Source organism: Salvelinus alpinus, chromosome 27 (genome assembly GCF_045679555.1).
Source record: "Salvelinus alpinus chromosome 27, SLU_Salpinus.1, whole genome shotgun sequence".
NCBI classification, from domain to species: Eukaryota; Metazoa; Chordata; class Actinopteri; order Salmoniformes; family Salmonidae; genus Salvelinus; species Salvelinus alpinus.
The window spans coordinates 34,382,662-34,397,915 of NC_092112.1; the positions used below are offsets into that span (position 1 = coordinate 34,382,662).

Sequence of the window (15,254 nt, forward strand, 5' to 3'; positions counted from 1 at the left end):
ATTGACTGTGCCTTTTAAACAGCTTGGAAAATTCCCAAAAATGATGTCATGGCTTTAGAAGATTCTGATTGACTCAAATGATGTCAATTAGCCTATTGGAGGTGTACCTGTGGATGTCTTTCAAGGCCTACCTTCAAACTCAGTGCCTCTTTGCTTGACATCATGGGAAAATCAAAAGAAATTAGCCAAGACCTCAGAAAAAGAATTGTAGACCTCCACAAGTCTGGTTCATCATTGGGAGTAATTTCCAAATGCCTGAAGGTACCACGTTCATCTGTACAAACAATAGTACGCAAGCATGAACACCACGGGACCACGCAGCCATGATACCGCTCAGGAAGGGGACGTGTTCTGTCTCCTAGAGATTAACGTACTTTGGTGCGAAAAGTGCAAATCAATCCCAGGACAACAGCAAAGGACTTTGAATGCTGGAGGGAACGGGTACAAAACGATCTATATCCACAGTAAAATGAGTCCTATGTCGACATAACCTGAAGGCCGCTCAGCAAGGAAGAAGCCACTGCTCAAACTGCCATAAAAAAGCCAGACCATGGTTTGCAAATGCACATGGGGACAAAGATTGTACTTTTTGGAGAAATGTATTCTGTTTTGATGAAACAAAAATAAAACTGTTTGGCCGTAATGACCATCGTTATGTTTGGAGGAAAAAGGGGGGACGCTTGCAAGCCGAAGAACACCATCCCAACCGTGAAGCACGGAGGTGGCAGCATCATGTTGTGGGGTGCTTTGCTGCAGGAGGGACTGGTGCACGTCACAAAATAGATGGCATCATTAGCGAGGAAAATTATGTGGATGTATTGAAGCAACATCTCCAGCCATCAGTCAAAAAGTTAAAGCTTGGTCGCAAATGGGTCTTCCAAATGGACAATGACCCCAAGCATACTTCCAAAGTTGTGGCAAAATGGCTTAAGGACAACAAAGTCAAGGTATTGGAGTGGCCATCACAAAGCCCTGACCTCAATCCTTTAGAAACATTTGTGGGCAGAACTGAAAAAGCATGTGCGAGCAAGGAGGCCTACAAACCTGACTCGGGTACACCAGCTCTTTTAGGAGGAATGGGCCAAAATTCACCCACTTATTGTGGGAAGCTTGTGGTAGGCTACCTGAAACATTTGACCCAAGTTAAACAATTTAAAAGGCAACGCTACCAAATACTAATTAAGTATGTAAACGTCTGACCCACTGGGAATGTGGTGAAAGAAATAAGAGCTGAAATAAATCACTCTCGTATTATTCTGACATTTCACATTCTTAAAATAAAGTGGTGATCCTTTTACTTGGATTAAATGTCAGGAATTGTGAAAAACTGAGTTTAAATGTATTTGGCTAAGGTGTATGTAAACTTCCGACTTCAACTGTACATACATGCATTGCATTACCAAAAGTATGTATTTGGCCACCTGCTCGTTGAACATCTCATTCCACAATCATGAACGTTAATATTGAGTTGGAACCCCTCTTTGCTGCTATAACAGCCTACATTCTTCTGGGAAGGATTTCCACTAGATGTTGGAACATTGCTGCCATGACCAGAGCATGCCCACTAGTGCCAGAGACGCAAAACCATTGCACCGTAACAAATAGCATTACTGCCTCTTACAACAAGCAGATTTGCTGCTTTTGCGCTGTCAGCATTGCCGGTTGCTGTGGAGACAAACCAATCCCCTTAGTAACTGATCCTGTACCTGTTTTTGTTACTTTGTTCCCTATTCATAATGCACAAATTAAAGTAGAAAAGTGCCTGATTTTCCCAAATGCATCTTAAGGCTAAGTTCATTGTGAGAACCTTCGTAGGAGCAGTGTTTCCCAAAACCATTTACTAAAGTTGCAGTTGAAAAAGCTTGTTATTTACAGACTGTCTCAGACCACTCGTAGAACGGTTAAGTCCGTCGCTAGATGCGTTTTTCCCCTACCGCTTCATTTGATACCCCGAAAATCTCCACTAAACACAGAATCAAGATGTCTTTCTGTGACCGCCGATAACTTCACAATGAAGTTGACTACAAATACGAAGTTGCTGATGTCGTTGCAATTGTTACAAGCAAAGCATAAAAAGATGCATCAAATGAAAACCGAGATGACTGAATTAAGATGTTTAGGCTACATAGGTTGTTCATTCAATTGAAATGTATTTTGCTAATTGTAGGCTGTCTAATTCCTACCGCAATGTATTTCATGATATGTAACCACGTCAACGTGCCAAATCTTGAGTTAATGCGTTATTATAGGTTAAGCATTTGGATAAGCTGCCTCAATATTTGCAGCCATAGGTAATATCTCTCTAGGAGCTGATCCATCGTCAGTATTGTGGAATAATTATGTTACGGTAAGAATTCAATGTAGAAAGCTCATCTGAGAGCAGCCTTGCCTTTCTTTCGATCCTATCAGTATCGACACTGCCTTAACGACTCACTTAGCCAAAGTTCTGTCTGCGTTTTGGGGAACGCATGTTACATCTTCGGCCGTTGTGGGAAAAATGCATTGTTTTAACAATTAGTAAGCCTAAGTTCCATCGCTATCGGGACACCGGGCCCAAAGCCTGACCTGTACAGCACTTTGAGATATCAGCTGATGTAAGAAGGGCTATATAAATACATTTGATTTGACAATTTTTTTTAGTTGCCTCATAATGAATCTAAGATCAATTTTGTCTCTTTACCCCTTGTAATACTTAAGCTTAGGAGTTGGCAAGGGGAAACTGATCCTAGAGGAAACCTCTAGCCAGAGCTGACAATCAGGCCCCGCTAATGAGTGATGGAGATGGAAACTGGTGGCTCCTGCAAAGGGATGTCCGTCTAGCTGTTGGCATAGATATATAAACACACAACACGGCTATTACATAGTGATAGTAGTAATGTTATTTTTTTTGTTAGCGTTATTGCTAACAGGGTACTGGGCACTTATTTGAGTTGATACTGATGGTTACAGCAGAGGAAATCCCTCTAGCTGTTAGCATAAACACCTAACACATAGTAGTAATTGTACATTTGTGTTAATCGCTCCACTTCACGCCGTTATTATACTTGGGTGTGGAGTCTGATTATTATTTTTTGCATGCATTCCTGGACTCCCAAATGGCAACATTCACAAGGGGGCAATGGCAGAGATTCTCATTATCTTCACATTTTGTGGTAAAGGCAAAGAAGAATCACTTTGAAAACATCACTACTGTAAGCTAATTTGAAAGAGAACCAACTGCATATTTACATAATAGCTACTTGTAATGAAAGGTGAGGTTTGTTTTACATTAACTTGTTTTGTGCCTGCCAGTAGGCTACTCTAAGGCTACAATGTTTGAATTATAGTTTGAACAGTAGACTGCTTATATGATGCAAAGCCTATAGGCAGGACTACTTACTACAAGGAGCCACCCATTTTGTGATGAAAAATGACGTTCTCATACTGCATTACACGCCAAATCGCTGCGTTGTGTACAGTCTGTCGAGCTTCTTAGGGTGACGTTAGCATAGTGATAGTCACCGCTGATAGGATACTGGTGTCAAGACCTTATTGTAGTGGCCATAGGGACACCCGATCCTCCCTCTGCCCTTGTGTACTTTCTAGGATGAGAGGCGGCCCACAGGTCCCTAGTGGGGTCCAATCCCTCTATTTATTCACAAGGCCTTTAGGAGGGGAAAACAGAACAGCCTCAGGGCTTGATACATCGTACACTTCCATAGTACTATGTTGGCTGACTTTGGGATGCGTCCCAAATGGCACCCCTTTTGCGCTATTTGGGACACGCCCAGTGTGTGCTTACCAAATCTATATTCCCCTAGCCTCTAGACAAATATTTTTTTGTAGAACTGAACAGTATTTAAAAATGCACTATATGGGAATACTTTAGCTCCGTCTTGCCTTCAGGATAGGCTTACACCTTTCCAGTCATTTCACATCTGCACACAGTGTCTGGTGGGGGCTCGAATTTCATGTGCTGGCCCAGGATGGCCCAGGATGACTGCGCAACTGCAAGCATGTAGAGAACCAGAATTATAGGGTGAGATGGGGGTGCTTGATTTGGCATTCCTAATCTGTGTGTGTGTTTATGCCCAGATCTGAACTACTGTGGCAGACACCAGCCGTGCGTGAACGGCGGCACCTGCATGAACACGGAGCCGGATGAGTATCGCTGTGCCTGTCCCGACGGCTACTCTGGCAAGACCTGCGAGATAGGTGAGACACAGAATCAAGCTACTACTCAAAAAGGCTTAAAGGCCCAGCTCTATTTCTTCCCCCAGATCCTAGCTCCGCGCTGGCTACTTCCATGTTTTTCACAAATACTTTGGAAGGGCTTAAAGGCCTGTTTCCATTTGACCCCTGCCCTCTTAACCTAGTTACCACTCCAGGTGGGCTTAAAGGCCCTGTTCCATTTTGACCCCTTTAGGACTTTTCCCAGATGTTGACCTGCTCGTTTGTGTATTTGCACATGTGTGTGTTCTACAGCTGAGCACGCCTGTGTGTCCGACCCGTGTGCCAACAGCGGCACGTGCCACGAGGTCCCTTCTGGTTTCGAGTGCCACTGCCCTCCGGGATGGGAGGGTCCCACCTGCGCCAACGGTGAGAACACCACCCCTTTTTGTCTTAAACATCTCCCTCCATATCTGTACCTTCTCCTCCGACTCTTTCCTTTGTGACGCTTGCGTTTCCCTCCGAGCTCGATACAAACAGTTATCCTTGGCCTCGTTCCAACAGCTCCTGTGGAAGTTGCCCCTAAACCACAGATCTAGGATCATATTTTATAGCGCCAATTCCTAGTCTTATCATGCATTTTGAAAGTATTGGAATAGGGCTTGTGACTTGTTTTCTCTCCATCTAGCTAGCCCATCCCACTCTATTTCCTTTTAACCCCTTCCCTCTCCTTGGTGGCCATCCCTGCAGTAGAGTGTGTGTGCGCGCTCCTGTGGAGGGCCCCGGCATCATAGGGGCCAGCATTAGACACCCTTCGGGCAGAAGACGCACCCGGAGGGGTGATTTGCATAACCTGCCCTCCTTTTGAACCAGGCCGCATTGGTGGCATGGTGTGGAGAATACGCTGCACCTTCCACACATACACACAATGTGTGCCCCCCCCCTACCTGTCCCATCAAGGTGCTTTCCCTAGTCCCCCAAGGTGTGTAGCGATCTGGCCTAAAGTCTTGCACTGGTGATGGAGAGTGACTGTATGATTGCAGAAGTGCTGTATGTTTGTGTTTCTCCATACCCGTATCAGAAGTGCTGTATGTTTGTGTTTCTCCATACCCGTATCAGAAGTGCAAGGAGAGGGCTTTAATAGCAGCTAATCTGCCGGGGCCTGGATTATGCTAATCGTGTTATGCTACCATGACAGTCTTCCCTCTCGCTCTCTTTTGCCTTCTCTCTCTGCTCTTTTGCCTTCTCTCTCTGCTCTTTTGCCTTCTCTACTGCTCTTGCTTTATTTGTCTTTTTTCTCTCTCGCATCTCTGACTCTACCTCTAACATCTCATTCATGTCTCTCGTGCTCTTTCTCTCTCAACTGCATCTCTTGGACTCCCCCTTCAACTATCTTATTGCTCTCTCACTCCCTACCTCTTTCTCAGTGACTGCGTAAGACTCTTAGAATGTGATGCTGCTATAACAGTTATTGATGCGTTCTCTGGCAACAAGCTCCTGAAAATAGGCTTTGTGGTCACTTTAAAATAATTAAATGCAGTTAGCCAACACCTCTGCACTAGTGAGCTCAGGTACGCTTTAACAAGATGCCGGAGGTGAATTGTAGCGAAGGGTAGCGTTTTGATATACAATCCATCTTTGAACGTTTCCTGGAATCAGGACGGAATTAGCAGGACACCCAGTAGTCCTCTAAACCTGGTTATTTTGAGGTAATTTCAGAAATTTTGCAACCTTTATTTTATAGGGAAGGTGATTATCTAAAAATGTCATACATGCCTCTTAGCAGACAATCTCATCCAAAGCGACTAACAGTACATTGAGTGCCTGTATCTTTTTGTATGTGATCGCTGCAGGAATTGAACCCACAACCTTGGCCTACAGGTTTTATTCATTGAGAGAAAATCAATTTTTCAAGAGACCTGGTCCAACAGCAGCAGGGGGAACAAAGTTTCAGACAATAACTTGCATGCACTAACACAACATTGAACAAAACTATAGACACATACAGTACAACAGTTACATATTACATAAACACATGTCAAAACTAAAAAACAACTGACCTAAAGACAATTACTCTTCTATGATATTTACATTGGACAGGTGTTTTTAAACTCCACCAATGTGACCAATTTATCAACTTTTTAAAAATGTACATGTAAGAATTCTAGGACCATGGAGTTGAGTAACTAAAGCTATTTCTACCATGACCTGTTCTAATTCTTGCTACTGTTAAAAGCAAATGAGAATGGGACTAATTTTAATAATTATTCACTGAACTGATTAAAAAATAACAGTGGAATTTTACCCAATATGGCCTTATAAATCAGTGTATACCAGTGTTTAAGACTGTAAGGTCAATGACGACCAGCCGACAGCGCTGTAGAAATCACAAGGATGTGTTAGACGTTTTTGATTGATAATGAACCTGAGGGCCGCATGATATACTGAATCAAGTGTGCTCAGGGTAGTTGGTGGTTGAGGCCTGCATATATATATCTCACTAAAGACTGCTGGTAATGTTTATCGTACCAGCGCCTTCCTGGCCTTCAGAGAAAAACAAGCCTTATGCCGGTAATTAAAACCTATCTTCAGCTTGAGCTTCCTTATCAAGTTCTCCACATGAACAGTGAAACTCAGCTTGTCACCAACCCCCACACCCAAATATTTGTACCCTTTGGCTTGCTCTATAGTATGTCCATCCAATGTAACAATGACATGATTAGTAACATGCCTGGCATTAGAAAATACCATGCATTTTGTTTTACCTGAATTCAGAACCAGCTTCAAATCATACAGATTCTGTTAAATGGTGTTAAATGCTCGTTGGCCATTTTCAAATGCTAAAGATAAACTACTACCACTTGAATAAAGAACAGTGTCATCTGCATAAAAATGAACATCCACTGTTTCAATATGATCCCCAATGTTATACAAAATGATCAACAGTGGGCCCAAAATAGAACCTTGCGGAACACCTGACGACAACTTTATGGATTTAGAACCATCTGCCATTACACACTGTGTACAATTTGATTGCTTTATAAATTACCTATTTAGAGCATGACCAGTAATTCCACAACATTTTTACCTTTGTACCAAAAAAGCATGGTCCACGGTGTCAAATGCCTTCGGCAAATCAATAAAGATGATGCATTCAATTCAACCATCCGAGCCACACCGGACCATTGTGTTTATAGAAATTGTTTGTTACTGGATAACAAAGTAGAGGTTCTATTCAATCGAAATTGGTCACCACATTATTTCATATTAAACGCGATGTATTGTTAAATGTTGAACACTGACTTAGTACAGTATGCCATATGTGTGGCAATGTGTTTGTGCTGTTTTAATTTAATTTTGTGTTTTTGGTTTTACTCAGACATGGACGAATGTGCGTCCAGTCCTTGTGCCCAGGGCGGGACATGCATCGATCTGGAGAACGGCTTTGAGTGTGTGTGCCCCCCACAGTGGGGTGGGAAGACCTGCCAGATCGGTAAGACCCCCGGATCACACACCCCACCCAAATCAGACTGCATGAGTGTCTCAGTGGTGCATCCAGACATGTTACGATCAGAGCTGACTCTACAATGATTTTACAACAATCCATTGAAGTAGGGCTGACCCCATTTAGTCGACTGATACATTTTGGTCGATGGGCTGTTGATCGACCAAGATTTTTTTTAGTCAAGCAGTCTCGTATAGCATTTATTTAATTTAAAAAAATGTATGGCACACGAGAGACTTTTCTTGATTCACACGTGTCTCAGTGGACTAATCCATTGCGGAGGCCACGGGGATGGCTCACCAGTAGTAATTCCCATAATCTCTAATGTACAATGTTTATTTGGTTAAGGTAATTTGTTAATGCATTCATGTATTATTATTCTAATTGCCATTGGACACATTGTTTGTTGCCCACACAACATAGGCTACACTTGTGAGGAAGTGTTTTTCTTTCCATTTACAAGTTGTCAATTTATTGATTGTTTTTTGTCTGTAGCGCTCCTGTCAGAGTAAGGACACGCACCCAATTATGCATAGAAGTAGGCCTAGGCTACCTGGCCTGTGTGCAAATGTAGGTCTATAAATGTGCCCATTTGTGCATTTGTGGATCTGATAGTATTTCTGACTTGTTTTAACTTACCACCACTGAAGCTTTTCAAATATGTTTTCTTCACCCCAAACAGCAAGTAAACTAAGTCTGTCTTTATGTCCATTGACAATGACAATAGTTCCTCAACGTAGCCTATTTGTAAAATCTTTCCTGCTCCCGGTGTGAAAAGGGGGAAAAAATGTATCCTCTAACATAAAATAGGGCTACCTGATTTAGTTCTTATCCCTTGTGCAAATAGCCTACAGTTGTCTCTGTCCAGAGCTCACTGGGAAACTCTGAGGGGCCACAATATTTTATACAATGTTGCAAGTTTGCTAGTGCACGCTTCAGGCCAGACCCAAGTTAGTAGTTGATACAATGTTTAAAGTTCCTTGCAGACAGGCTATGCATAGCCAATGTGATTTATAGGATATTTATTTTTATCAGGGTATTTTCTACCTGCAGGCTTCAATGTTTTTATTTATTGGCTTTATGTAGGCAAATTTTACATAGTTGGCAATAGAAGGGACTTTTAGAATTTTGATTTACCACATAATGATTGAGATACAATGACTTTATTATAAATGAAATGAAACTGTTCCCTGAAAATGTCCATATGAAAATCATAAATTGGCACTCCAAATGGAAAAGGTTGACCACCCCAGTTGTAGCCTATTACCTACCGGCTACCTTCGCAGATTATGCTATTAAGCTCCTAAGGCCAGCAGCAGCTGAAGGAGAGTCGGGAACAGATTTTTTTCCCTTCTGTTTAGGCGATCTTGATCTTTGGCTCCCTCTTGAGTCATTTGTGTGTCATAATTATTTAATCAGTGTGCCTAAAACATCAGACAAGCTCAGTAGCCTACATATAGTTGATTTTATTAAAACACATAGGGTATGTCTATATATAGGGGAAAATACATTGTAAAAATGTTCGACCCCGGGCCTCCCGATTGGCACAGGGGTCTAAGGCACTGCTAGAGGTGTCACTACAGATCCAGGTTCGATCCCAGGCTGCATCACAACCGGCCGTGATCGGGAGTCCCATAGGGTGGCGCGGAATTGGCCTGGCGTTGTCGGCTTAAGGGAGGGTTTGGCCGGGGGCGTTTACTTGGCTCATCACGCTTTGACTCCTTGTGGCTGGCTGGGCACCTGCAGGTTGACCGCTTGTCAGGTGAACAGTGTTTCCTCTGACACACGGGTGCGTCTGGCTTCCGAGTTAAGTGGGCGTATGTTAAGAAGTGCGGTTTGGCGGGTCATGTTTTGGGGGACTCCCGAGCAGCGATGAGACAAGATTGAATTTGGATAGATAAGGGGGTAAAATACAACTCTCATATAGATAGATATATAGATTATATATTAGAATCGATTGGTCAAAAAACATGACTAGGTCAACTTTTTTTTCCCCGGACATTAAAGGGATAGTTCATCCAAATTACAAATCTACATATTTGCTTGCTTGCCATGAAGGAAGTCTATCGACGACGAGAGACGGCAATCCGTTCTTTGGATTTGTGAATCTAGCTACTTCCGCTAATATTAGCTTTTTGGTGAACTATCCTTTTAAGTACACCATTGATCAGTGGGAGAGTCCACTTGCATGACAATTACCAATAGTTTCTTCCATAGCCACAGGAAGTAGGGTGCCGAGGGTGCTGCTGCACCCCCTTTTTTTCTTCACTGAAGTAGTTTACTGGGCCTTTGCTAGTCCTGTATTAATGGACCGATATAGCAGTCTGTAGCGCAGGTACTTAATGTTTTTCTCAAAAGTAGTGCACTGTGCTTTACTGATTCTCAACCCCCCCTCCCTTCCAGTCATATTACAGGAAGTAATGCCATGTCCATTCAGATTGCAACCATTGACATTGCAGGAATAAAATGTGTACATTCAATCACATTACAATGAGCAATTCTACCGCTAGCCGTATGATTGGTTTGTGTATCTGTTTTTGTGTGTACTTCCTTCCACCCCATTGAGTCTACATTACTCCTGTGGTCATTACACGGGGCCGCTCAAATTAAGATGGCTACTGTCTGCAACACGATGCGGGTGCCTTCAGAGCACAGTGATGTACACCGGAAACTGCTTGGCAACCGCTACAACCGGACCTCAATGACCACGAGTCATGAGTGCTATTGTCTGTGACCAGAGTCCCGCGTCACATTTTTCTTTTATCTTTGTTTATTTATCCACTCGTACCTGTTGAGAGGAAGCGTGGTGTGGCGTGCCAGAAAGAGGATTATGACCTGGAAACAAGCTCGGGGGGGGACGACCCGAAACCCAGCCTGTGGTCTCCCCTTACAGAGCTGGAACCGTAACCTGGTCTCCCCTTACTACCTGAGTGTTGGATGTTTGGGTTTCGAAGAGTGCAGGTGTGCGAGTGGACTGGCCATGCTCACAGGGACAGCCCCCCTCGTGAATATTTAATGTGCTAATAAGCAGCAGGGCTTTCTTTTTTTGGAGGGGGTGGTTTAAAAAGAATAGTGTCTTAGGTGTCATCTGCTTTTTTCGAAGGGATAGGCCCAAACAAGTTATCTGGGTGGATGGATGGGAGTTGAGAGGACAGGTGAAGGAGATGAAAAGGGGAGGTTGTGGACTGCAACTCTTTGCCACTCATGTAGTGTGCGTAGAAGGAGGGACTAGGGGTCGATTTAGGATTCAGGGATAGAGTGGAACTTCTTGTTGGACTAAAATGGCTGACTGGATAATAAGTGTATTGCTCCCACCGGTAGTATAGGCTTATACATTTCCCTCCACTTGCCAAAAATGAAGGGGAGCTTTACCCAAACCTTTGAATTGTAAAGGGGTTTCGTACCATACTTTACTGTAGTTTGTAAATAGTGGGAGAGACTGACAAGAAGACCCATTCGTGGACTCCTTTTGTGCTGATGTGTTGGTGGTGGGGCTTCAATGTGCCTTTTCACCTCTTTCTTCCCCCTCTCACTCATCTTTCTCTCACCTCTCTATCCCTCTTTCCTTCTTTCCTCCCTTTACCCGTTGACTCTGACTCCCTCCCATGTCCTGCCTCCACAGATGCGAATGAGTGTGTGGGGAAACCGTGTGTAAATGCTTACTCTTGCAAAAACTTAATTGGCGGATATCACTGCGACTGCTTTCAAGGATGGTCCGGACAAAACTGTGACATCAGTCAGTATTCCTTTCCCCTTTATTGTCGTCACCGTCTCTCTCGCTCTCTCTCTCTCGTTATTTTCACTCTTGCTACTGATCCGTGTTTTTCTACCACTCCTCTCGGTCTCTCTAGGCTTTGGGCGATGTCATATTGGCACGTTCTAGCATTGTCACCTTCGGCCGAGGCTTTGTCACTTTCTAAAGAGGCCCACATCTCTGTAGCTGTCTCTGTAAAACTCACCAACTTTGCCTATGTGGTTTTTATTGCATGATGGGTATAGGTTTCTTGTCAACTGCATACAATGCCTTCAGAAAGTATTCATAACCCTTAAATTATTCCACATTTTGTTACAGTCAAAATGCATCAACTATATAAAAATACCCATCTATACTCTACCCTCAATGACAATTTGCAAACATAAATGTATTGACAATGGAAATGCATAAATATCTAATTTTACTTAAGTATTCACACCCCTGAGTCAATACTTTGTAGAAGCACCTTTGGCAGCGATTTAAAGCTGTGAGTCTTTCTGGGTAAGTCTCTAAAAGGCGCTGATTGGTCAATCTGATGTCTGCAGTGGACGTACAGAATTTACTGCGATACGGCCTGTGCAGAAGTCAGGGCATTTATACTTCTTGCGCGTTGCCGAGCTGTTGTGAAGGAAGTTGTCAAGGAAGTGAGTTTGCGCGGGAGCTCCAGTATAAACGCAATCATGTCAATGCTGAGCTTTAAGGAGCCCTCCGCATTGTTAAATTTTTGGGCCGGCGCATGCCAATGCGTTACAGAGCTCAATTTGGCCTCTGCGTACCTCCGTATGCTCCGTAATTGCATCACACCAACCGTCCATCCATACCGTTCCTCCGACCCACATTTTCGGATCAAGCATAAATTGTCTTTAAGAGTTTGCCCACCTGGATTGTGCAACCTTTTCAGGTCTTGCCATAGATTTTCAAGGTAATTTAAGTCAAAATTGTCTAATTGGTAAGCAGCTCGTGTAGATTTGGCCTCGTGTTTTAGGTTATTTTCCTGCTGAAAAGTGAATTGATCTCTTCGTGTCTGGTGGAAAGCCAACTGAACCAGGTTTTCCTCTAGGATTTTGCCTGTTTAGCTACATTCAGTTAATTTTTTTTATCCTGAAAAACTTTAAGGATTAGGTATGCCTCTAATCCTTAACGATTACAAGCATACCCATAACATGATGCAGCCACCACTATGCTTGAAAATATGAGTGGTACTCCGTAATGTGTTGTAATAGATGTGCCCCAAACAACGCTTTGTATTCATAACAAAAAGTGAATTGCTTTGCCACATTTTTTGCAGTATTACTTTAGTGCCTTGTTGCAAACAGGATGCATGTTTTGGAATATTTTTTATTCTGTACAGGCTTTCTTCTCACTCTGTCAATTAGGTTATTGTGGAGTAACTACAATGTTGTTGATCTATCCTCAGTTTTCTCCTATCACAGCCGTTAAACTCTGCAACTGTTTTAAAGTCACCATTGGCCTCATGGTGAAATCACTGAGTGGTTTCCTTCCTCTCCGGTAACTGAGTTAAAAAGACACCTCTTTCTTTGTAGTGAGACTGGGTGCATTGATACACCATCCAAAGTGTAATTAATAACTTCACTATGCTCAAAGGGATATTCGATGTCGGCGTCTATTTTTAAAAATATTTGTTTAACCCATCTATCAATAGGTGCCCTTTGCGAGGCATTCGAAAACCTCCCTGGTCTTTGTGGTTGAATCTGTTTTGAAATTCACTGATGGAGGGACCTTACAGATAATTGTGTGTGTGTGGGGTATGGAGATAAGGGAGTCATTCAAATAGGTTAAATAGCATTTCAGTGAGTCCATGCATCTTATGTGACTTGTTTTAAATGTTTACTTGTGAACTTTAGGTTTCCTATAACTTAATAAAGCAAAATGAAAAACATAATTCCATTATTGTGTGTGTGTAGGCCACAAAGAATCTAAATTGGCTGTAACAAAATGTGGAAAAAATGTAAAGGTGTGAAACTTTCTGAAGGCACTGTTTGCTTTGTTCATAAAGACGACTAACCAAGGACTAACTTTCCGTCTTCAATTCATTAACAAAACACCTACATTACCTGCCTTGATTGCACATTAAAATGGTTGGTCTGTTTTTATGCAATAGTTATTAAAAACCCTTCTGTGTGTAACCATCTTTCTCTCACCTACCTCAGATTTCAAGGGCTGCCACGGCCAATGTCAGAATGGAGCGACGTGTAAGGTATGCTCCCTTCTCTAGGCCTTGTGACTCGATGCCACACAGAAAATAAATGAATAATGTAACATTTTTTTCTGCTCAACCATTTCTGTAATTATTTCATGTAAAACGTTAAACTCTGAACTATATACAGTAACAGTCAAAGGATTGCACACAGCTACTCATTCAAGGGCTTTTCTTAATGTTTTCGATGTTCTAAATTGTAGAATAATAGTGAAGACATCAACTATGAAATAACACATATGGAATATGTACTAACCACTTTTTTTTAAAATATATCAACATGTATTTTAGATTCTTCAAAGTAGCCACCCTTTGCCTTGACAGCTTTGTACTCTCTTGGCATTCTCTCAACCAGCTTCACCTGGAATGCTTTTCCAGCAGTCTTGAAGGAGTTCCCACATATGCTGAGTACTTGTTTGTTGCTTGTTCTTCACTCTGCTGTCCAACTCGTCCCAAACCATCTCAATTGGGTTGAGGTCGGGTGGTTGTGGAGGCCAGGTCATCTGATGCAGCACTCAATCACTCTGTGGAGGTGTGTTGGTTCATTGTCCTGTTGAAAAACAAATTATTGTCCCACAAAGTGCAGACCAGATGGGATGGTGTATCGCTGCAGAATGCTTTGGTAGCCATGCTGGTTAAGGGTTCCTTAAATTCTAAAGAAATCACTAAGTGTCACCAGCAAATCACACCTGCTTCATGGTGGGAACCACACATGCAGCGATCATCCGTTCACCTACTCAGCGTCTCACAAAAACATGGCGGTTGGAACCAAAAGTCTCAAATTTTTCGACTCATCAGACCAAAGGACAGATTTCCACCGGTCTAATGTCCATTGCTCATCTTTCTTGGCCCAAGCAAGTCTCATGTTATTATTGGTGTCCTTTAGTAGTGGTTTCTTTGCAGCAATTTGACCATGAATGCCTGATTCAGTCTCCTCTGAACAGTTGATGTATCTGTTACTTGAACTCTGCAGCCCAAATAAATTCTTCAATTTCTGAGGCTGGTAACTCTAATGAACTTATCCTCTGCAGCAGAGGTAACTCTGGGTCTTCCTTTCCTGTGACGGTCCTCAGTTTCATCATAACGCTTGGGTTCTGCGACTGCACTTGAAGAAACTTTAGACCTTCATGTCATGAAGTAAAGATGGACTGTCGTTTCTCTTAGATTATTTGAGCTGTTCTTGCCATAATATGGACATGGTCTTTTATCAAATAGGGCTATCTTCTGTATACCACCCCTACCTTGTCACAACACAATTGATTGGCTCAAACGCATTAAGAAGGAAAGAAATTCCACAAATTAACTTTTAATAAGGCACACCTGTTCATTGAAATGCATTCCACGTGAAGCTGGTTGAGAGAAAGGGTGGCTACTTTGGAGAATCTCAAATGTAAAATTATTTGGATTTGTTTAACCCTTTTTATTTTTTTATGTTACTACATGATTCCATATGCGTTTCATAGTTTTGATGTCTTCCCTATTCTAAAATGTAGAAAATGGTTAAAATAAAAACCCTTGAATGAGTAGGCGTGTCCAAACTTTTGACTGGCACTCTATGACCAAGAGGTAGTATGTAAATGGAGGTTAAGAAGGCTCTTAGACTGAACCCTAGAGGACATGCTCACCTA

General features: G+C 42.5%; 1 protein-coding gene across 2 annotated transcripts in view; it reads left to right on the top strand.

Annotated features, from left to right (window-relative positions):
- jag2b (jagged canonical Notch ligand 2b) overlaps positions 1–15,254 on the top strand; it is a 97,060-nt gene that overhangs the window by 47,887 nt on the left and 33,919 nt on the right. The window contains exons 7-11 of one of the 2 annotated variants that reach the window (XM_071370400.1): positions 4,075–4,194; positions 4,465–4,578; positions 7,529–7,642; positions 11,277–11,390; positions 13,580–13,626. In XM_071370400.1, coding sequence (XP_071226501.1) covers positions 4,075–4,194; positions 4,465–4,578; positions 7,529–7,642; positions 11,277–11,390; positions 13,580–13,626 — 509 coding nt within the window. The remainder of the gene's footprint in view (positions 1–4,074; positions 4,195–4,464; positions 4,579–7,528; positions 7,643–11,276; positions 11,391–13,579; positions 13,627–15,254) is intronic. The other variant, XM_071370401.1, reaches the window with a different exon arrangement.